The sequence below is a fragment of the Cynocephalus volans genome, chromosome 9, assembly GCF_027409185.1.
Source record: "Cynocephalus volans isolate mCynVol1 chromosome 9, mCynVol1.pri, whole genome shotgun sequence".
Lineage (NCBI taxonomy): Eukaryota > Metazoa > Chordata > Mammalia > Dermoptera > Cynocephalidae > Cynocephalus > Cynocephalus volans.
Window position 1 is genome coordinate 67,006,524 of NC_084468.1, and position 21,177 is coordinate 67,027,700.

General features: G+C 38.7%; 1 protein-coding gene across 4 annotated transcripts in view; it reads left to right on the forward strand.

The window, feature by feature from the left end:
- Positions 1–21,177, forward strand: part of FRAS1 (Fraser extracellular matrix complex subunit 1) — a 422,531-nt gene that overhangs the window by 265,302 nt on the left and 136,052 nt on the right. For all 4 annotated transcript variants that reach the window (XM_063108769.1, XM_063108770.1, XM_063108773.1 and 1 more), the window contains exons 23-28: positions 4,042–4,188; positions 6,840–6,980; positions 7,835–7,975; positions 9,492–9,632; positions 12,392–12,662; positions 18,925–19,009. In XM_063108769.1, the coding sequence (XP_062964839.1) occupies positions 4,042–4,188; positions 6,840–6,980; positions 7,835–7,975; positions 9,492–9,632; positions 12,392–12,662; positions 18,925–19,009 (926 nt within the window). The remainder of the gene's footprint in view (positions 1–4,041; positions 4,189–6,839; positions 6,981–7,834; positions 7,976–9,491; positions 9,633–12,391; positions 12,663–18,924; positions 19,010–21,177) is intronic.

Consider the following 21,177-nt stretch of genomic DNA (forward strand, 5'->3'; position numbering starts at 1 on the left):
TGAAATGTTCTATTCTTGTATGTTCTATTCAAGAGCAAGAGGGTGTTGGTGGAGAAATAGTGACTTAGATTTATGAGGCTCTTCACAGCGATGGAATCATAGAAAGAAAAGTTCAGAAGAAAAAATAGAATCCCTTGTATGAAGTATAAGGAGATATTTCAATGAAATATTACCCATCTGGGAAGCTTTGCCTTGGTGCGGGGTGGCCTCTGCACAAACACATTTGCTGTGCTACCATGTAAATAGGATTTTATAGAATATTTCAGTTGAATCAATCTCCTAACTTTAGTCCTTAAGTTTCATTTTTTCTAAGATTGAATAAAATATGCCCCTAAATTGGGATATTTGGGTTTCTAGTATATTAAAAAAAAAAAAAATCAGCAGTGCACCTTTCTTATAGGCCTGCCAAATTTAGAAATTGTGCAGTAAAGCGCTTTTGAGGAAATGTAATCAGTATTAGGGAGGCATTGATAATCATATTTTTGAAGAAAGTAAGGACTGGAGAGCCTTTTAGTTTCTGGTTACAGAAATCTTTAGGAAGTATGGACTATTACCTGAGCTCTGAAATTTAAGGGTGACCAAATGAGGTAGAAACTTTTAAAAAGAGACGATAAATGAGGTTCTCAGTACTTGAATCCATAGTGCTCTGGAGTTGGAGGAAAGCTCCAAGCTTACCCCAGCCAACCTTGCACCCAGCGCAGAGATTCTTCCTCGTTCTCCGTCGTAGTCCACAGGTGAGGAAGGAAGCCAGTTCCACTGTTGGAGAGCTGCGATGGTGGGATAGTTCTTTTTGATCAGCCCTAGAACTTCCTCCTGGAGAATATAGAATAAGTCTCCTCCCTCATTCACATGATTACCTTCAAAAGTTTGAAGTTAGCTGTCGTTTCCCACTTGGACGTTTCTGCTCCAGGCAGAACTGGACCCAGTGGAGTATTTAAGCAGAAGTGGATGACACCTCTTAGACCTACGTAGAAAACAGGCTAGTTAAGTGGGAGAGTGAACTCCACATGCTGTGAGGCCCTTTGCCCCTCGACGAGTGATGGTTACGACACATCTCTCCTTTCTGGTCCACTTACATCCTCTTCTCTGTCTTCCTGGCACTCTCTCTGGAGGTTAGTGGCCTCAGAGAACTGCCCCTTTACCCCAGATGTGGTCACACCAACAGGGCTGCATCAGGACGAGTACTTCATGTAATCCGAATATAATAAGATGGAGAAGGTGCTGCTTAGCCACGTCTCCCTGGAGATGGACGCTGACAACCCAGGGGGCTTTGGTACATAAAGAACTACTCTGCGAGACAAGGCCAGCCAATTGCTGATTGCCTCAGAAAGGGATGGGAGGAAGAGGGTGCAGGCAGGAATGGTGGAAGCCATCTGCTTCCCGGTGTGACACTACTGCACCATCCAAATCCTCCACAAAGTCTTCCAGCATTTCAGGATGCTCAGCATGAATCCATTTCTTTTGGAAGTCAGTGAAGGGGATGAGTTATGCATCAAGGGATTGAGGAGGAATGAAAAACTGCAGAGAAATATTCAGAAACATGGAGGCAGAGGGAAGCTTGAAGAAGTAAACCAGAAGAAACCCTTAGACGTCAGCGCAGAGAGTTGGCCTGTCGCCCCAGGCTGAGGAACTGGCAGTTGGGCCTTGTTTTGCAGCTGTGTCAAGTAGGGAGGTCCAGCTGACACTTAGGTTGCATGAAGACTCCTCAGCTTAGGATTATATTATTATCTTCAGTAACCATATCACATTTTTAGTTGATAATTAAGACTTTAATTGAGTAAAAGTCTTAGTTCTTTATTTTATTTTATTTTATTTTATTTATTTATACTAACTGCTGTGTAAGCAGGTCATCCAAATCTGGTACTTATGCAATTGGTTTAAGAACATAAATGCAGGGCATTACTTATAGTTCTGCTTATTTTGCTTAATTACTGTAGGTTTAGTATTTCAACTGTTTAAAGTAAGTGAATTGTTGTTCTTTCAGTTGCTGAAACTTAGCTATGTATGTTTCCTAGATAGGTGTATTTGGCATATTTTTAAATATCATTAGCATGATCTCTTTGTTTTCATTAAAGTCATTAATAAAAATATTGATCAAGTAAAAAGTTAAGGCTTGATTACTATAATACTCTACTAAGGACATTTCTTTAACCAATGACAAAAATTTAAAGATCACTTTTGAGTATACATTTCAACCTTCTTCAAATCTACGTACAACTACTAGTCCCCACTTCATATTTGTATCTATCAGTTTATCTTTGGGATCTTTGTCAAACACTTTTCCAAAATTAAGATACATCATGTATAAAAATTCTAGCAAAAAACAGATAAAAGTGTAGTCTCTTATAAGCTTCCAACAGTTAATATATTCTTTTTTAGTTATTCTCGAAGTATCTATTTAAAAATCCAGTCTAGAATTTTCCTAGGACCTTAAATTACCAGTCTGCAATATTTTATAGCAATGGTTTTCTTTGTAGGTGAAACAAGAGTACTTTATTTCTTTTTATTTTACAGGAAGGTAATTTCCCCACATTGTGCTACACACCTTGGTATCCTATAGATCTCAAAGTCACTGGACCACTCTCTAGAATTTTTCTTACACATAGTTAGAAAAGATTTCAGAACAAGACAGAGATGCTGGCACTTGTGTGTGTGTGTGTGTGTGTGTGTGTGTGTGTGCGCGTGTGTGTGTATAGACACACCCAAGACCTACCTATATACACACAGATACACAGAATGTGATAGATAACCAGCGAGGTGCTGGAGAATATTGCACAGAACAAAATAAACCTGGTCTTTGCTTTCATGAAGTTTACAGCTTAAAGGATACAGATATTAAACAAATAATCACTTAAATGAGACTTGTTACACATGGCATGAAAGAAATGTATAAGGTGCTATAAGAGTGTGTACCTGAGGCCTGTTCTAGAATGGAAAGTCAACGAAGGCCTTCTGGAGGAAGGATGGGTAAGAGTTAAAGACAGGACACCTGGAGATCCCATGAAGAGGATTCAAATAAGAGTGTTAGGATTTCCAGGTGGAGAGACTGGAGGGTATGGTGGAGGAGCAATATTTGCAGAAGTGATGGCTGGAAATTTTTCAGGATTGAAGAAAGACATTGAGTTTGTAGGTGAAAGTGTATTCTGAAACCTGAGCATTACGAATAAAAATATCTCTCCGGTGTATGCACGAAAAATAGATTGCAAGGGGATTAGACTATATATGGGGAAACCAACTAGGAGTCTATGATAATAGTCCAGCAGCAGATGATGATGGCTTAGACATATTGGTATTTGTGGATATGGAAAAAAGCAAAAATTTCTGAGAGTTGTATTAGAGGGTTTAAATAAATAAAATCCAGTAAGAGGGAGGTGTCATGGTAGACTCCAATGTTTCTAGCATGAACAACTGAGTAGATGGAGGAATGCCCATTTTTGAATTAGGGAAAAGATGGAAGCATGACCAGATGTGTGCGTGTGTGTGTGGTGGGGGGTGGGGGGGAGGGGGTCAACCCTAAATGCCTGAATTACTTGCTGGGTGCTAAGAATTACAGCTGGGTAGATCAATAAACCAAGTCATCTTTAAGTCCTTTGTATCTTTAAATATGGGATTTCTCAAGCTCCACAATAAAGTTGGTTACTCTTTTTATCTTGGCATCACACAAAAACCTGAGTCTATGTCATGAACTCTAGGAGGCTTGATTCCTTAAGAAGTAAGGTTCAAATAAAACTCTGAACTATAATTCCAGAGATCTTAGAGTAAGTATAAATTCTGTTGCTGAATCACAGGGCAATGTGGATGTGGGATTTCATTCTTGGGTTTATAACTTATCTTCTTTGGAAAATAAGATTACGCTTTTTTATTTTGAAAAATAAACTAATATTTTCTGTTTCTGTTGATCACAGGGGAGGGTTATGAGCCATAATTAAAGAACAGGTTGGAGCAGGCCTTTGTTCCTGGGTGGCATCTGTCTAGGTTTGATCAGTGTTTCAGTATTTGCAATTGTAATCATCTGGTCATTTTCTTTTCCTATCTGCTCAGCATGCGACACACATTGTCGAAGCTGTGATTCACAGACGAGCTGTACCTCCTGCCGAGATCCAAGCAAGGTCCTGCTCTTTGGAGAATGTCAGTATGAGAGCTGTGCCCAGCAGTACTATCTTGACTTCTCCACCAAGACATGCAAAGGTAAAGCTCCCCCTGAACTGTGTAAGGATTCTTTCACTCAGTGATACCCCTTTACTGCAGATGTCTAGTCCCCCACATTGGGAAAATACCAGTTATCATATGTTTCAGTCTTCTCTGATGATAGCAAGAATTGTGTATGAGTGTATTCATTTATTTCTGTATTCATTTAGCAAATGTTTTTGAGCACCTACTATGTGCCAGACATTGTGCTGGGTACTGGCAACGAGACCAGAGGTAGCAAACTGGAAACCCTCATGTTGTATTTGGCTCAGAGACATGTTTCGTTTGGCCCACCTAAGGCTCCAGTGTTTTAAAATCTTTAATTATTTGCCTTCTTAAAAATCAGAAGACTTCACATAAAAAACTTGAGATTTTCAGCTTCTTTTAAAAAAAAAATCAGAAGATCTGGCAATACTGGAGTTACACTCCCACAGTGCAGCAGTAGATTGGAACTTTGTGGCTGCTGTCTCTGCAGTGTGGATTGGAGCATGAGCTCTTCAGTTCACCACAGTCCCCACCACTCCCTATCCTATCACACCAGGCCTGCTCATATTTCAAAGGCTTCCATTACCTTCCTGGGCCCTATAGGTGTTCGTATTTTCAACTCTAGATTGCTAGACTCTAAGTTTAATGAGGTCAGCTGTTGTTTCTGATTTGTTCATCTATGTTTAACATACCTATGTGAGAAAAGACAGAGTCCCTGACCTCAAGGAATTTATAGGGAGATAATGTCAAAAAACCAAGTGCCTTTTTCCTTGTTCTCTAGTAGCTGGAATTTTTGAGGATTATGCTCTTTGCATGGCAGTGCTCAGCAAGAGGAAAACAGTTAAAGTACAAGTTTTACTTGACCCTGTTCCATTTCCCCTCTTTATTCCTGCCTCCTTCCACATTTCCCTCTATCTCTCTGATTCTGGTGGAGAAGCTAGAGGTCAGATATGGAGGTTAAACATCTGTCTAGTAAACTTGGGATGCTTTAAGGTTCTACAAGACTGCATACTTCTCACTCCAAGAAATTCTACTTGGTTGTCAACTTAGGTGGTCTGCTGTGCTCGAGACCACAGAAGCTTTTCTATTTTTTTCCTACTAACCAGTGACTGTCAGTTTGCGGTGAAAAACAAGATTATCACAAATCCTCCCCGTTGTAAATGATTTCATGACTATGCTGGCAGTTTTCAAGGCTCTGTTTTAGTCATTTTCCCTCAGGACTGATTCAGCCAAATAAATGAGTAGGATTAACTTTATAAATCTTGGAAGCACGTGTACTATCTTGCAAATTTAGCTGCTTCTTTGGGACTTAGAAATATTGCATAAAGAAAGAGAAAAGGTGACTAATGAGAAGTTTCCCCAGCTTCTTAGCAGGGAGGGAAGGCAGCCGTGAGTGGAAGTATGTTCTCTAAGAAAAACAGTTCAGGAGCAAACACTTACAGAGCTGTTACTATATGCCAGGCACTGTGCTAAATTCTTTACTTTCATTATTTCATTTAATCTTCCCAATAGCCTTATGAGATGGGTACTATCCTTATTCCTGTTTTACAGATGAGGAAACTGAGTCTCAAGTTTAAGGAGGGGATGTAGGGTAATGCATATGAAAAACAGCAAAGCCACAAATTGAATACAGACTTGCCTAACTTCAAAACCTATGTACTTAACTGTGCTATCCTCTCCCATCTTCCATGCATGAAGTACTTTCCCTACCAGCTAGAACACTGGCTCTCAAATGTGAGTTTTCTGACTGCATCAGAATTGTCTAGGCCATTAAAAATAACAGCAACTGTAACAACTATAATACTCATAATAATCAAAACAACAGGGCAGCAATATGTTTTCCTGTGACCCAACCCCTGAGACTCTGAATCAGGTCTGATGTTGAGCCTGATAATCTGCATTTCTAATAATCCCCAATTATTTGGGTACAAATCCAAGGGTGGGCCCCACTAGAACATTAGCTCCTGGAGGGCAGGGTCTACACCTACCACTTTTGTATCCCTCTGTTCAGTGCCATGCATCCCATAGGTGCTTGTTGAGCAAATGAACATGTAAAAGAGTCAATTCTCCTGCCCTAGATAAGATCTTCTATTGTGTCCATAAGCACTTTCTTTCTGGCAGTTCTTTTATACCCCATTTGATTCTAACATCATTGGTTCTTTCTGCCATGTTGGTCAACACCTGATTTTTGAGAGACAGAAAGTCGTGTCTGGTGTCAGTGGAGGGCAGCAGAGTCTTCTTAGTTGATTCTCTGACATCACTTTACATATTGAGCATTGAGTCTTTAGAGGAGGTTGTGGTTAGGTTTGTGGAGCAAGTTGGTGACTCCCTATGGCAGGCTTTGCATGAAGACTTGGCGAGGCACAGGGATGAAGAACTCCAGGGCCCATGGAATAAGACCAGGTTGATCTGGTGCCTTGGCACTCTGCTGACAAGCAGGTTCTGCAAAGTGTGGAGTGCTTCTTGTACATGCTCGTGTCTAACATAATCAGGAAACACGAAACATTCAGGCTGCTACAAGCAGAGACCTCGTTAGAGCTCACTTATCTGACATCTCTTATGTCCTCACTTTACCCCTTGCAGCTACAGACAGCGTCCTCTTAAATTAGTCTCTGGGACTGAGGGTGCACAGAAAGGAAGCTGACCTAATGCAACTTTCTTTCTAGAGTGTGATTGGAGTTGCAATGCCTGCAGTGGGCCTCTGAGGACAGACTGCCTGCAGTGCATGGATGGCTACGTTCTTCAGGAGGGGGCCTGCATGGAGCAGTGCTCACTGGCATTTTACCAGGACTTGGGTCTCTGCAAAAGTGAGTCACTGGAGGCCCCGCTCTGTGTCCACCCAAGCCTCAGCTTCCTCTGATTTGGACTGTTCTGAGATAGAGCCTGTGGCAGTTTTCCCTTCTGGCTTTACTCAGTCTCTGGTTATCATAAAAATTTCTCCCTTTCCTTCTCCCATGCCCTAATACAACATTTGCTAAAATTTGAGGCCAGGATAGGAATCTTGGGAGTATATGGCCACAAAAACAGGTTCATGTGAGACATTACTTTTGGATATTCTTAAGAATTGAGGAGTCCTGTTCTCCGGATAGGAAGGTCTGGGTCCCACAACCCTCTGTATACCATATACCTTATCTTCACCTCTCTCTGGCCCACTACCCCCTTTACCCTCAGCTTAACACCACAAAATCCTCAGATCCTGAAATTCCCACCAAAAGTGCAGAGAGAACATTTCTGGGAGCATTCCTGGGAGACTCTAATAACTTGATGAGTCAGGAAAGATCAACAGTTCTGCAAAACACTACTGAGCATCAAGGACTGGTCAATAACAATAATCACTAATATCTGTCAGTCACTTTATAGTTTAGTGTTTTGCAATATTCAGTTCAGTTGTCACCCAGGGAGATGGGTGGGACAGAGTTTCCACTCTCATTTTATTTGGGAGAACACTGAGGCTCAGAGAGGCAGAGTGACTAATCCTAAGTCACACAGTGGTAGGTATGGTAGTCACAGTTAGAGTGCTGGCTCCTTGAGTTCTCATAGGGAGCTTTACCCAGCACTCCAGGTTGTATTGCTGCTTAGCATCTAATGCTGCCTTTCTACAAGGGCCTGGACCCTTTGTAAAGCTTCACAAATTCCTGTTAACTTTGCTTTTGTCTTTCAGGCTGTGACAGCCACTGTCTCCAGTGCCACGGTCCCCATGAATGCACCCATTGTGAAGGGCCATTTCTCCTCTTAGAATCCCAGTGTGTCCAGGAATGTGGGAAGGGGTACTTTGCAGATCATGAAGAGCATAAATGCACAGGTAACTTGGAGACTGTGCTGAGCGCTCTGGAAAGAAATGAGGGTAGCAAGTAAGCCACGTGTGCTAATTCTCAGGTAACCAAGAGCGCCTGAATTAGAAGCAGAATGAAAACCCAGGGAGCTTGGTAATTGATTGATGGCTTCCCATGTACAACTGCCAAATGCCAGTTAAATAGGATATAAGAGTGCAGGCCAATAATCCTCTTGCACAAATCAGTGTTGTCTCTAAAGGTCTTTATGGAAATGAAGCCAGTATTTTATGGAATGTACAGCTTATATTGAAGTACAGTGAGGGATCCATTAAAGGTAGATCAACCCTATTGATATGGGTATAGAATTTGCAATGTGTAGACTAAATCAGCCATGACCCTTGTATTGGCATAATATCCTTGAAGAATAGGATTTTGGGGGACAATTTAGTGAGGCACACTGGTGCATTTATTATTAAGCTAGAGTTAAACACAAAGCCTGAATCTCCTTGTCCACTGGATCATCCAAGAGAGTTTCCCCAATTTGTTCTCATCATTTCTATAAAAACTTGGTCCTGTGGGCCCCACTTGAAGGAATACCTAACATATAATAACAACGCATGAACCAGGCACAGCATTTTACATTTCACCAAATTTCCTTGATCTGTATTATGTCATTTAATATTCACAATAACTTGGTAAAACAGGGTCAACACTATGAATCCTGTTTTACAAGTGAAAAGAAAAAGAGACTTAAGAGTGTTAATCAAGGCAACATAAAAGCAGATATTGAACCCAAGTTTTCTGATTCCAGTTCACGGCCCTATAAGCTATACTGTGCAGTCTTTCTATAACAAACTTCCAAGTAAGAAAGCAGAAAAATTAGGCAGTAAATGCTCAATTCATAGAAGATTAACTTGACCCAAAGACATAATCCTACAGTCCTTTAAATAGTTGGCTCTTCATGCATTTAAAATACTGCTACTAATAATAACAAAATTAACAATAATAAGAGTAACAGTGGTAGAAGTAGGACAATTGAGCCCTTTCCTTTTGCCAGGCACTGTTCTAGTCACTTCACATGTAATCTCAACAATTATTTGTGTTGGGTGTTATTACTATTTCCATTTTTAAGACAAGTAGATTGTGACAGAGATTATTAAAGGAACTCGCCCAAGGTCGACAGCTGCTAGGTGGTAGAGGAGGAATGGTACCCAGAAAGAACTATGATCTTAATCACTGTAAATGTCCTCTCTTACAAGTCAGTATTGTTAACTTTTTAAACAGTCCATCTATGTGCAGCATTTTTACAGGGCTTTGTGTATTGCAGAGAGTGCTCTTCTTATTCAGTTTCACTGAGGGTTTATCAGGTCCCCATGAACTTCTGTAGGGAAACTGTTAGCATTCTCTTTTGTTATAGTTGGGGATCATTTCTTGCTTGTTCTCTAACTCATTTGGTTGCAGTTCCTTTATTTCTCTATTGCTGGTGGTCCTAGCAGGGCATCTGTGCATTGGTTGTGCTTCATTAGTATGTCCTCTCTTTGATAGCCTGTCCTTGGGGGTGCCTGCAGTGCAGCCATAGGGACCAGTGTCACCTCTGTGATCACGGGTTCCTTCTGAAGAGTGGCCTCTGTGTTTCCAACTGTGTTCCTGGCTTCTCTGTTCACTCCTCTAATGAAACATGTGCTGGTAAGTGCTTCTCTTCTGACAGTCTGGTGAATTCACTGGTTATTTTGATGTGCAAAGGCTGAATTTACAGATATAATTGACTCATGTGATATAAAATGCAGCATTCCCATTCTGGGAGAATTCTAAGAAATAAGGGATTGTTTATAGAATATGGAAAATTAGGAAAACTCAACTTCTATGATCTTTTGAAGGGAAAAAGCAGCAATCTGTGCTTTAAAAGCCAAAGCTATCAGGTAAGAAATTTGGCATAAAAAATTTGGCTGTTTTTGATCTACAGCCATGTTATAGAAAACTACGTATATATTTACATATATAATTTATTTACATTTATATAAACTTTTAAAGCTAATTCTGCCAAGGTGCAATTGTGCGTCCTTTTTGCACACAGTGGAGATAAATTATAAATAAATAACAAATAGTGTGTGGAACCTGTTCCATTAGGTTCACTTGTTTGAAGTGGATGGATTTCAATCCACCCTATTTGCCATTAATAAAAATGAGGGAAAATGTTAAAGGAATGGAGCTAGTCTCTCCCAGCACATTAATGGACACTTCACCTTAAACAACAAAGAGAAGCAAATTTAAATTTAGTCCTAATTTTGAACCCAAAAGTTTTATAGGTGAATGAAGCTTGGAAATTACATTATAGTTGAGCATTCCTTAGCTTTGGAGTGTTGTTCATCAATTACATGAGGCATATGCTGACACCCACAGTTAATCATATTTTCTGCCTTTATATTTCTGGACTCTAAAGATATTAAGACTTCCCCATGGGAAAAAATATCTTTGGCTTAATTTACTGGGATCCTTCTGGAAACTGCAAGTACTTGAGAGTCAGCTTACTTCTCTTGGGACATAATACAAGCAACCTTGTGAAAGTGAATTCCACTTTCATTAGTGTGATCTTACGGTAGAAGTGGTCCCCCTGCAACACGGCATTCCCAGACTGTCCTGTCTGGCCTAGTTGTAGAAGGGAACACTACCCATTAAAGTCCAGGCAAAACAACTTGCAGGGGACAGGATGAATTCTGCATCATGGTAAGAAATCCTAATTCATCCATCAGATGTTTCATATGGACAGAGATTATAAAAATTTAAGACAAAGTGTATACATTTCACATGAATTCTGAGTATGAGCCACTGGTAGTCCTACTTTGTTGTAGATTAACTGACACTCTTCTAGAAAACGGTGTCAGACATTTGCCTCTTTTATTGCCCTTGGTGGCCTGATGTGTCAGGTGTATCAGGACAGAACTGTGGTTCTCAAACATGTGAGCCCTTTAGGATCACCTGGGAAGTCTGTAAAATTGTCCCATCCCAGAACATCTAAGTCGGAATCTCTTGGGCAGTGGAGCCTAAGTGTCAGTATTGTTTTAAAAGATCTGTATATCATTATTATGATTATGATTATTATTGTTATTGAGATATAATTCACATACCATAAAAATCACTCTTTAAAGTATACAGTTCACTGGTTTTTAGTATATTTACAAAGTTGTGCAACCATCACCACTATCGAATTCCAGAACATTTTTGTCACCCTAGAAAGAAATCCTATAACCTTTAGCAGCCTCTGCTCACTCCCCCCTCACTCCAGCCCCTGACAAGCACTAATCTATTTTCTTTTTCTATGGGTTTGCCTATTCTAGACATTTCACATAAATGGAATTGTATGAATACAATATGTGGCCTTTTATGTCTGGTTTCTTTTACTTAGCATAATATTTTCAAGGTTTATTCATGTTTAGCATGTATCTGTATGTCATTCTTTTTCTTTTTTATGGATGAATAATATTATATTGCATAAATATACAATATTTTGTTTAGCCCTTCATCAATTGATAGACATTTAGGTTATTTCCAGTTTTTGGCTATTATGAGCAATGATGCTATAAACACTCATGTATGAGTTTTTGTGTGGGCATATGTTTTCAGTTCTCTTGGGTATATACCTAGGAGTGGAATTGCTGGGTCATATGATAATAATGCTATATTTAATTGTTTGGGGAACTGCCCAACTATTTTCCTAAGCAACTGCACAATTTTACACTGTGACCAGCAATACATGAGGGTTCTGACTTCACATTTTCACCAACACTTTTTATTGTCTTTCCAAGTGGAAGTGAAGTGATAAGTTATTGTGGTTTTGATTTGCATTTCCCTGATCACTAATAACGTTGTGCACCTGTTAGGCACTTACTGGCCTCTTTAGATATATATATATTTGGAGAAATGCCTATTCATATTATTTGCCCGTTTTGAAAATTGGGTTATTGTCATTTATTATTGAGTTATAGGAGTTCTTTATATATTCTGGATACAAGTCCCTTTTCAGATACATGATTTGTAAATACTTTCTCCCATTCTGTGGATTGTCTTTCATGTTATTGCTGGTGTCCTCTGAAGCACAAAAGTTTTTACTTTTGATAATATCCAATTTATCTGTTTTTGCTTTTTTCACTTGTGCTTTTTTGTGTCATATCTGAGAAAGCATTGCCAAATTCAAAATCACAAAAACTTACTCATGTGTTTTCTCCTAACAGTTTTATAGTTTAATTCTTACATTGAAGTTCTTTGTTATTCTCATGTGCATACAGGGTGACAATAACTGTTAGAAGGAGGCTTATCATATACATTAGCCTAGAATCTCATCTGTATAGCTCTGAATTAACATCACAATCCTAATTTCTTTAAAAAAAAAAAAAAGACCTAATTAATGAATGTGCCAAGCCTGACCTTCAGATTCATGTGTTTTCTAGGCAAAATGCACACCCCTAGTCTTCATGTGAATGGTTCTCTGAGCCTTGCAATTGGTTCAATGAAGTCACTGGACTTTTCCCTCCTGAATGTCCAAGACCAGGTTGGCAGGGTGGAAGATCTCCTGTTCCATGTTGTGAGCACTCCCACCAATGGTCAGCTGGTGCTCTCAAGAAATGGAAAAGAGTTTCAGCTGGACAAGGCTGGCCATTTTAGCTGGAAAGATGTGAATGAGAAGAAAGTGCATTTTGTGCACAGCAAAGAAAAACTCAGGTGACTCAGTGTTTTATTGTTTTCCTCCTGCCTCCTTTCCATCATTGCTTTGTGCCCCTCTGCCAACCTGTCTCAGTAGCTACCCATACTCGCCTGGGGAAGATCAATACTAAATGAGCGCTGAGCACTCTGAGCTGCCTGTCATCATTCCAGTAATTACTCAGAGAGCATGCTTCTGTTAGAGACATTTTCATTTTATCACATAATTATGGGTAATTCTATGATGTGATAGGAGAATTCCTAGTGCAATTACCCAGTTTTTTGGCCCAGCAAAAACAAAAGCAGGTATGTACCCTGGTGCTACGGCTGCTTCTTCAACATTACAGTAATACACTGGGAATAGAGGGTGGATGGAGAAAGGAGCACAAGCTTTTCAAAGTGTTATATGGACCCTGGAATTTCGAAGTGGGAAGGAAACTTAGAGTCACAGTTAATTTTTTGTTATCCACATTATGAGATTAATTGTGGTTAATTTTTAAGCCTGATCCAGTTTCCCCCGATGCTTAACATACTTGTGGCTGTCTTCCCCACCCCAGCTGACATGTGCTTCAGGAATGCAATTGGGTGTTAACACTAACCCAAGCAAATATAAACGTATAATTAGCAGAGTTAATCTACTAAACAGAAATCAGAGAATGCACCCCAAAGATTAGCCTGTTAGATTATCCATCACCCTTCTCTGCTTCATTAGGGCAGATAATTCAGCATAGACAGTACGTCTAACAAGGAATTGAAGCCCATGGAACAGTGGGCACAGCAGGTGTTTTCTACTGTCAGCACAAAATTCGAGGCATCTTTTTTGCCTTTTTTTTTTTAAGGGTTGAGCTAGGAGCTATGCGGGGAGAAAAGTAGACAACACTTTCTCTGTTGTAGTTCAGAGCTGATGATGCCAGTAACCTGAGAAGACCGTGTTATAGGAATAAGAACCAACTAACATTTATTGAGTGCTAACTTTAAGCCAGGCATTGTGTTAAGCACTTTACATGAATTATGTGTATTACATTCCCAGTCTACAGATAAAGAAACCCAGGCCTTGAGAGTATAAGTAATCTTGCCCAAGACGTTACAACCTGTGAGTGCACAGCTGAGACTTCAACCCAAGGCTCTCTGATTCCACAACCCTTGCCTTTAGCCAGAATGATTTCTGCTTCCCTAAAATACTAAGAACAAGAGGCTTGTTTCCATCCTCAAGGGGCAAAAATCACTGCACAGAGAAATATTTCTACAGAGATGGAAGTTAAAACAGTGATGTCTGATACCACAGACACAGTCTTTAAATTTCTGATCCATGTCTTGTATTTGTTTTTGACACAAGTTTTTAGGTATATGCATCACATACACACACACACACACACACACACACACACACACACACACACACACACACACACACACACACACACACACACACACCCCCTCTTACACAGCTCTGTACCTGTAGTCATTTGTCTTGGAGTCACCTGTGAAAGCTCCATAGATAACCAAAGTTAACCCTCTTGTCTATTAAACTTTAACCACTCATCACCTATTTTCTTGCAGTCTTTGCTTTACTCCCCTAAACAGGACAAAGGGTAGACTTTTGGGGGGCACCCATTTTAATCCTGGATTTTCTTTTTCTAAAAATTCTAAAAAAAGAAGGAATAGAGGAATAATAAAAAGAGGTTGGTAGGAACTCATGAAAAAATGAAATAACTTAAGTCTCTGAATGATACGAAAAACAAAAGGGTAACCTGCCACATAAGTTTGTGTTTTGTTTTGTTTTTGTCTGTGAAACATTGATCATGATTCTTTAGGATTAGGATTCTTCAGGATTGGATTCTTCTGGGGTTGAATGCTCCCACAGAGTAAAAGACAACCTGTAAATGTAGTTGTGGTGACTGTGATAAGCCGGCATTGCTGACATGCTGAACACTGTTACTGGAACCTCAGTGCAACCAAAAATCCTTTCTCCTCAGTACATTGGGAGTAACATTTCTTTGTTCATTCTGTTATTTCCATCAGTTGCATTCTCTTGAAGCTTGGAGGTGAGGGTGGAGAGAGACAGAATTTAAATGTAGCAGAAAATGAAGGAGAGAATGGAATAGGAGGGATGATATGAGTACCCCCTTTTAAAAAGAAATCAGATTTATTGAGATATAATTTGCATTCAATAAAAATTCCCCATTTTAAAGTGTGCTGTTTTAGACCAATAACAAGCAACAAGATTGAAGCAGCAACCAGCAGCCTCCCAAGAAAAGCCCAGGACTGGATGGATTTACTGCTGAATTCTACCAAAACTTTAAAGAGGAATTAGTACCAATTCTCTTCAAACTATTCCAAAAAAATTGAAACAGGCCACTTTCCCAAACTCCTTCTATGAGGCCAGCATCACTCTGATACCACAATCAAAGATACAACCAGAAAAGGAAATTACAGGTCAATATCTCGGATGAACATAGGCACAAAAGTCCTCAACAAAATATTAGCAATCAGAGTACAGCAATACATCAAAAAGATCATGCACTCTGACCAAGTGGGATTCATCCCAGGGATGCAAGGATGGTTCAACATACACAAGTCAATAAGTGTAATACACCACATCAACAAAGTCAAGGACAAAAATCATATTATTATCTCAATAGATGTATAGAAAAGCATTTGACATAATTCAACATCCCTTCATGATAAAGACTCTCAGCAAATTAGGTATAGAAGGAAAGTATCTTAACATTATAAAAGCCATATATGACAATCCCACCACCAATATCATCCTGAATGCTTTCAGCTTTTTCCTTGCAAACAGGAACAAGATGAGGATGCCTACTTTCACCACTCCTATTTAACACACTATTGGATGTACTAGCCAAAGCAATCAGACAAGAGAAAGAAATGGAAGGCATCCAGATTGGAAAAGATGAAGTCAAACTGTCCCTGTTTGTGGATGACATGATCCTATATATAAAAAAAGCTAAAGACTCTACAAAATATCTCTTAGAGCTGATAAATGGTTTCAGTAAATTTGCAGGATACAAAATCAACATGCAAAAATCAGGAGCATTTTTATACTCCAATAATGAACTATTAGAAAAAGAAATCGGGAAAGCAATCCTTTTTACAACAGTCTTCAAAGAAATGAAACACCTAGGAATCAATTTAACCAAGGAGGTGAAAGATCTCTACAACAAGAACTACAAATTTCTGCTTAAAGAAATTAAAGAGGACACAAAAAAGATGGAAAGACATTCAATGCTCTTGGATTGGAAGAATTGACATTGTGAAAATATCCATACTACCCAAAGCAATCTATAGATTCAATGCAGTCTCCATCAAAATATCAGTGACTTTCTTCTCAGAAATAGAAAAAACAATCCTAATATTTATACAGAATGACAAAAGACCCCAAATAGCCAAAGCAATCCTGAGTGAAAAAAATTAAGCCAGAGGCATAACACTACCTGACCTCAAATTAAACAATAAAGCTATAGTAACCAAAACAGCATGGCATAGTCATAAAAACAGACACTTGGACCAATGGAACAGAATGAAAAACCCAGAAATTAACCAACAGTCTTACAGTCAATTGATCTTCGACAAAGGCAACAAGAACATATATTGGGAAAAACATTGCCTCTTCAATAAGTGGTGCTGGGAAAACTGGACATACATTTGCAGAAAAATGAAACTAGACTTTTGCCTCTCACCATATACCAAAATCAACTCAAAATAGATTAAAGACTTAAATATAAGACCTGAAACTATAAAACTCTTAAAGGAAAACATAAACTTAAAACTCTTAGAGAAAAACACTTCAGTAAGGAGGAATGGACAATATCTTTATGAATAAGACCCCAAAAGCACAGGCAACAAAAGAAAAATTAAATAGGATTGTATCAAACTAAAAAGTTTCTGCACAGCAAAACTAACAACAGAGCAAAAGGACAACCTACAGAAGGAGAAAATATTTGCAAACTACTCATCCAAAAAGGGATTAATATCCAGAATATACAAAGAACTCAAACAACAGTAAAAAAAACAAGTAACCTGTTTTAAAAATGTGCAAAGGAGCTGAATAGGCATTTCTCAAAGGAAGATATACAAATGGCCAACACACATGAAAAAATGCTCAACATTACTAAGCGTCAGAGAAATACAAATCAAAACCACATTGAGACACCATCCTAGTTAGACTGGCCTTATCAAAAAAGACAAAGAATAACAAATGATGGCAAGGGTGTGGAGAAAGGGGAACCCTCTACCCTGTTGGTGGGACTTTAAATTGGTTCAGCCATAATGGAAAACACTATGGAGGTTCCTCAAACAGCTACAGATAGACCTGCCATATGATCCAGCAATCCCACTGCTGGGTTTATACCCAAAGGAATGGATATCATCACATCGAAGGGATATCTGCACTCCCATATTTATTGCAGCTCTATTTACAATAGCCGAGAATTGGAACCAACTAAAGAGTCCATCAACAGACAATTGGATAAGGAAAATGTGGTATATATACACAATGGAATACTACTATGCTATAAAAAAGAATGAAATTCTGCCATTTGCAGCAACATGGATGAACTTAGAGAAAATTATGTTAGGTGAAATAGGCCAGGCAAGAAAGAGAAATACTGCATGTCTTCACTCATTAGTGGGAGCTAAAAAAAAGAAAGAAAGAAAGAAAGAAAGATACAAGCACAATCACAATAATTCATTGAACTTTCAAAAGGACAGAGTAGAACTGAGGCCTACAGAAGTGAGAAAGGGGGAGGAGGGGAGGAGTTACTATGAAATTGGTAAAGGGCCACAAAAAATGATTATAATGTGTAAGGCTGAATATGCTAATTATCCTGACTTGAGCATCACATACTGCACACAGGTATTGATACTCAATGCTGTACCTACATAGATTGTACAATCAGTTACGCTTCCATCAAAAATAAGAAAATTTACTGTTCTATGCATAAGAAATGTATACAGTCTTGCAGTCTTGTGACCTCAACCACAGTCAAGATATCAAACAGTTCCATTACCCATAAAATCTTTTTATAGTTAATCCCTTCCCCCAGTCCCTGGCAACCACTGATCTATTTTTTACCCCTATAGTTTTGCCCTTTCTAAAATGTCATGTGAATGGAATCAAATGGTATGTAGTCTTCTTTCTGGCTTTTGCCATAATGCTTTTATGATTCAGTCTTTTTGAAATCCTCTGTCTACATTCTTTCATGTATAAGAAATTAGTTCCAGAAATTCCTTTTAAAGAACCTTTAAAACAATGGTCCCTATAATAGACCAGAATTCAAAAACTTCCATAATGCATTAACCACACATTTTACCAGCCAGCAGTGAGTTCTGTGCCTGGTTTGGCTTTGAATGTGGGCAACTCTTACCCTCCCTTCTAGCAGTCTCTGAAGCTGCTGGAACAAAACTCATTTACAGGAGGTAAAAACCACTACAAACAGTGAGCCTTATTTTATTATTAATTGGAACTCTTTGGTTGCAAGTAATGTAAGTCAACTTGAACTAGATAAAGCAAAATAGCAAGGCTTGTTTTAACTTTGCAAGGGCGGCTCAGATCTCAAAGACATCAAGAGCAGTTTTGCTCCAGGGCAAGTCTGGAAGCTAGAATTAGGAACGAGGAGCAGGACTCCACTCCTCTCGTGTCTGTGTCGCCATTCACCTCTCTGCTACAGACAGGCTTGTACCACATTCTCATCAACATGGTAGATGCTGGTTGTCCCATAGTCAAATGGTGAGACTAACTGAATCAGTCTTCTTTCCCTAGTCTTGTCCACAGAGAGTGTGTGTGGGGGGTGGGGAGTGGGGCGGAATAGAGTCATGTAATATAGATATTGCAAGTATTGTTATTGGGGGACCATTGACATGAATTGGGCAGGGGCTGGGAAAGGGTTTGCTGGGAAGAGGGAATCATTGAGAGACACTATAAAAGATCCTTTTCAATTCTTCAATTTAACCATTTGCCTACAATACTCATATGTTGCTAACCTGTTTTGGCCTGATGACTAACTTTTCAGTTTTATATATTCAATTTAGAAAAATATGAAACAAAATGGCATATAATTATTATTATTATATTATAATGAGATGTAAGAATACACAGTAGTTTTACCTGTATCCCACTATATTCACCTTTATCTGGTAATTTTTATTTATAGTGTGACTATTACATTATTGTAGCAGTTTGATTCAAACTCTAATATACACATGCCTCTAAAGACTAACTTAATGATTGTATTTCTCATTCTTTTCTTGGGGACTTTTTTAGGAAAGGTTACTTTTCTCTGAAAATTAGTGACCAGCAGTTCTTCTCTGAGCCACAGCTGATCAACATACAAGCATTTTCAACACAGGTAATAAAAATGACAAGGAATTAATAATTTCATATGCCTACTAATTCTCAAGCACAAATCAAGGTTTCATGCAGTTTTAGCAAAAACAATTGCGCTAACTTAATCTTAACTTTAATCTTGTGTTAGTTTCGACATGAAATGCCACTGGAGTAATTTTTAGTACTTTTGTGTAATAACAACAGCAGCAATGGCAGCTACTGATGCATCTATGGTACTCTTGTTAGTGTTTCACGTAAGTAACTCAATTAATCCTCATAACAACCTTATGAGGTATCATTATCCCCAATTTAAAGACGAGGAAACTAAGACACAGGGAGGTTAGGTAACTTGTCTGTAGTGATAGAGCTAATAAATAGTCAAGATTTGTGCCCAGTAAATCTGGCTACAGAGTCTGTGTTCTAAACTGTTATATTATGGTACCTTACTTTACTACACTGAATCTGATACTAGCCCTTCAAAATAATCTAAAGCTGTTCTAGAGTTAAGACTTTCCATATTCTTAGGTAAAACAGTTTGTTCTGTCTAAACATTTCTTTCTCCGGGGTATGGAATTTGCAGTAGATGGAGGATCTTATTAAGGATCTACCTAAATGAGGTGCCAGTTGATCATCAGCCAAACATGAATCTGAGGAAAGCCTGCTGGATGCCATTAAACTCACATGATGGCCCTTCACACTCATCTGTCGTCACTCATCTCTGTCAAGTTGTACTTATGTGTCCAGAATCCAGATAGTGGTAGATGCTCTGAGAACTACTAGGCTTGAGGGATTGAACAGCTGGAATGTGCAAAGAGAACAGGGAGACAGAAACATCTGTTTGAGTTGTGAACAGCAAGTGAGTGGGACATCATCCTGGAAAACCAAGACTACCTAAATATACAGATCTCAGTATCATGTTAGTCATCATTCAAGGAATGCCACTAGGTTATTATCTTTGAACTGATATTTTTATACCTTTGGTACAAAAATGAAAAGACCATGCACATTGGATAACAACATAAACTTGAACCAGAAGTGACTACCAAATGATATTAACAACATAGCTCAACTCTTCTTTATGGTATTATCACATCAGGGATAACTTGGAGTTTAGGAGTACTTAGAAATTGATCCTAAATTAATTTGATCTCATGGTGGGCAAAGTGTATAAATTGTATTTTAATTAAAGCTAAAATATGTGATCTGTGTAAATGTGGACAAGAGGGCCACATCCAGTCTTAGGACTAACTGGCTTAGTTGTTTCTCAGTACTTGAACTCAGAAATTTTGTTTTGTCCTTTTTGTTTGGGCTAATATAGTTACTCCAGTGAAAGACCTGGAGTAGATATTGGCAAATCATTTCCTAATCTGAGATGGGGAGTTCCCATGGTTCCCTGAATTTTGTTTGTTTTCTCATAACCAAGTGAGTAGATAATGAGAGCACATTTTAATTTTGTTCATTATATGAGAAACTTTTATCATTTTAACTTTTTAAAAATGAAATTTTAGAAAATAATTTTAACTTATTTTTGTTCCTTTAAATTTCTGCAATTTCTCAATGTGGTCTTGAGACTCCCAGAGATTTTCTCATGTAAGTTAATTTTGTCTTTTCCATTTGTGGATTTTGACATCACCTTTGACTTTTCCTCTTTCAGAATTGGAGAGGCCATTTGTTCCCATGCACAGAATAACAGCTTTAGCATTCTCACTTGGGAACTGAGGAGTGGCTATCATCTAATTTCCCTCTATGTGATCGTTATAATGATGCATTAGTTAGACATTACTTTAATGGAGATTGTAATTTCCAGGAGGCCAGAAGGGTGCTTGGATAAATTTAAAAGCAAGCCATTTGGATTAAAGAAGGCAGTGTGTTGTGAAAAGTCTTAGATGGTTCAACTTCAAATGATAATGTTTTCTTTGGCTTCTGGCCTCAGTTTTTTCTTTCTTTCTTTCTTTCTTTCTTTTTTTTTTTTTTTTTTCTTTTTGGCGAGCTTTTTCTGTTGTGGCTCATTAACTTTTATCTTTATGAAAGAATATGTTGTTTGCTTACTCAAGTTGGCAAGGGGGAACCTCACAATCCTAAGGAAAACATGTTAAATTTTGCTGTACTTGCAGTGCCAGTGCATTAACCAGGGGGTTGCCTTACTCACTCAGGCCATGATCTTGTAAAGCTTTGTAACGTGAATTGGGG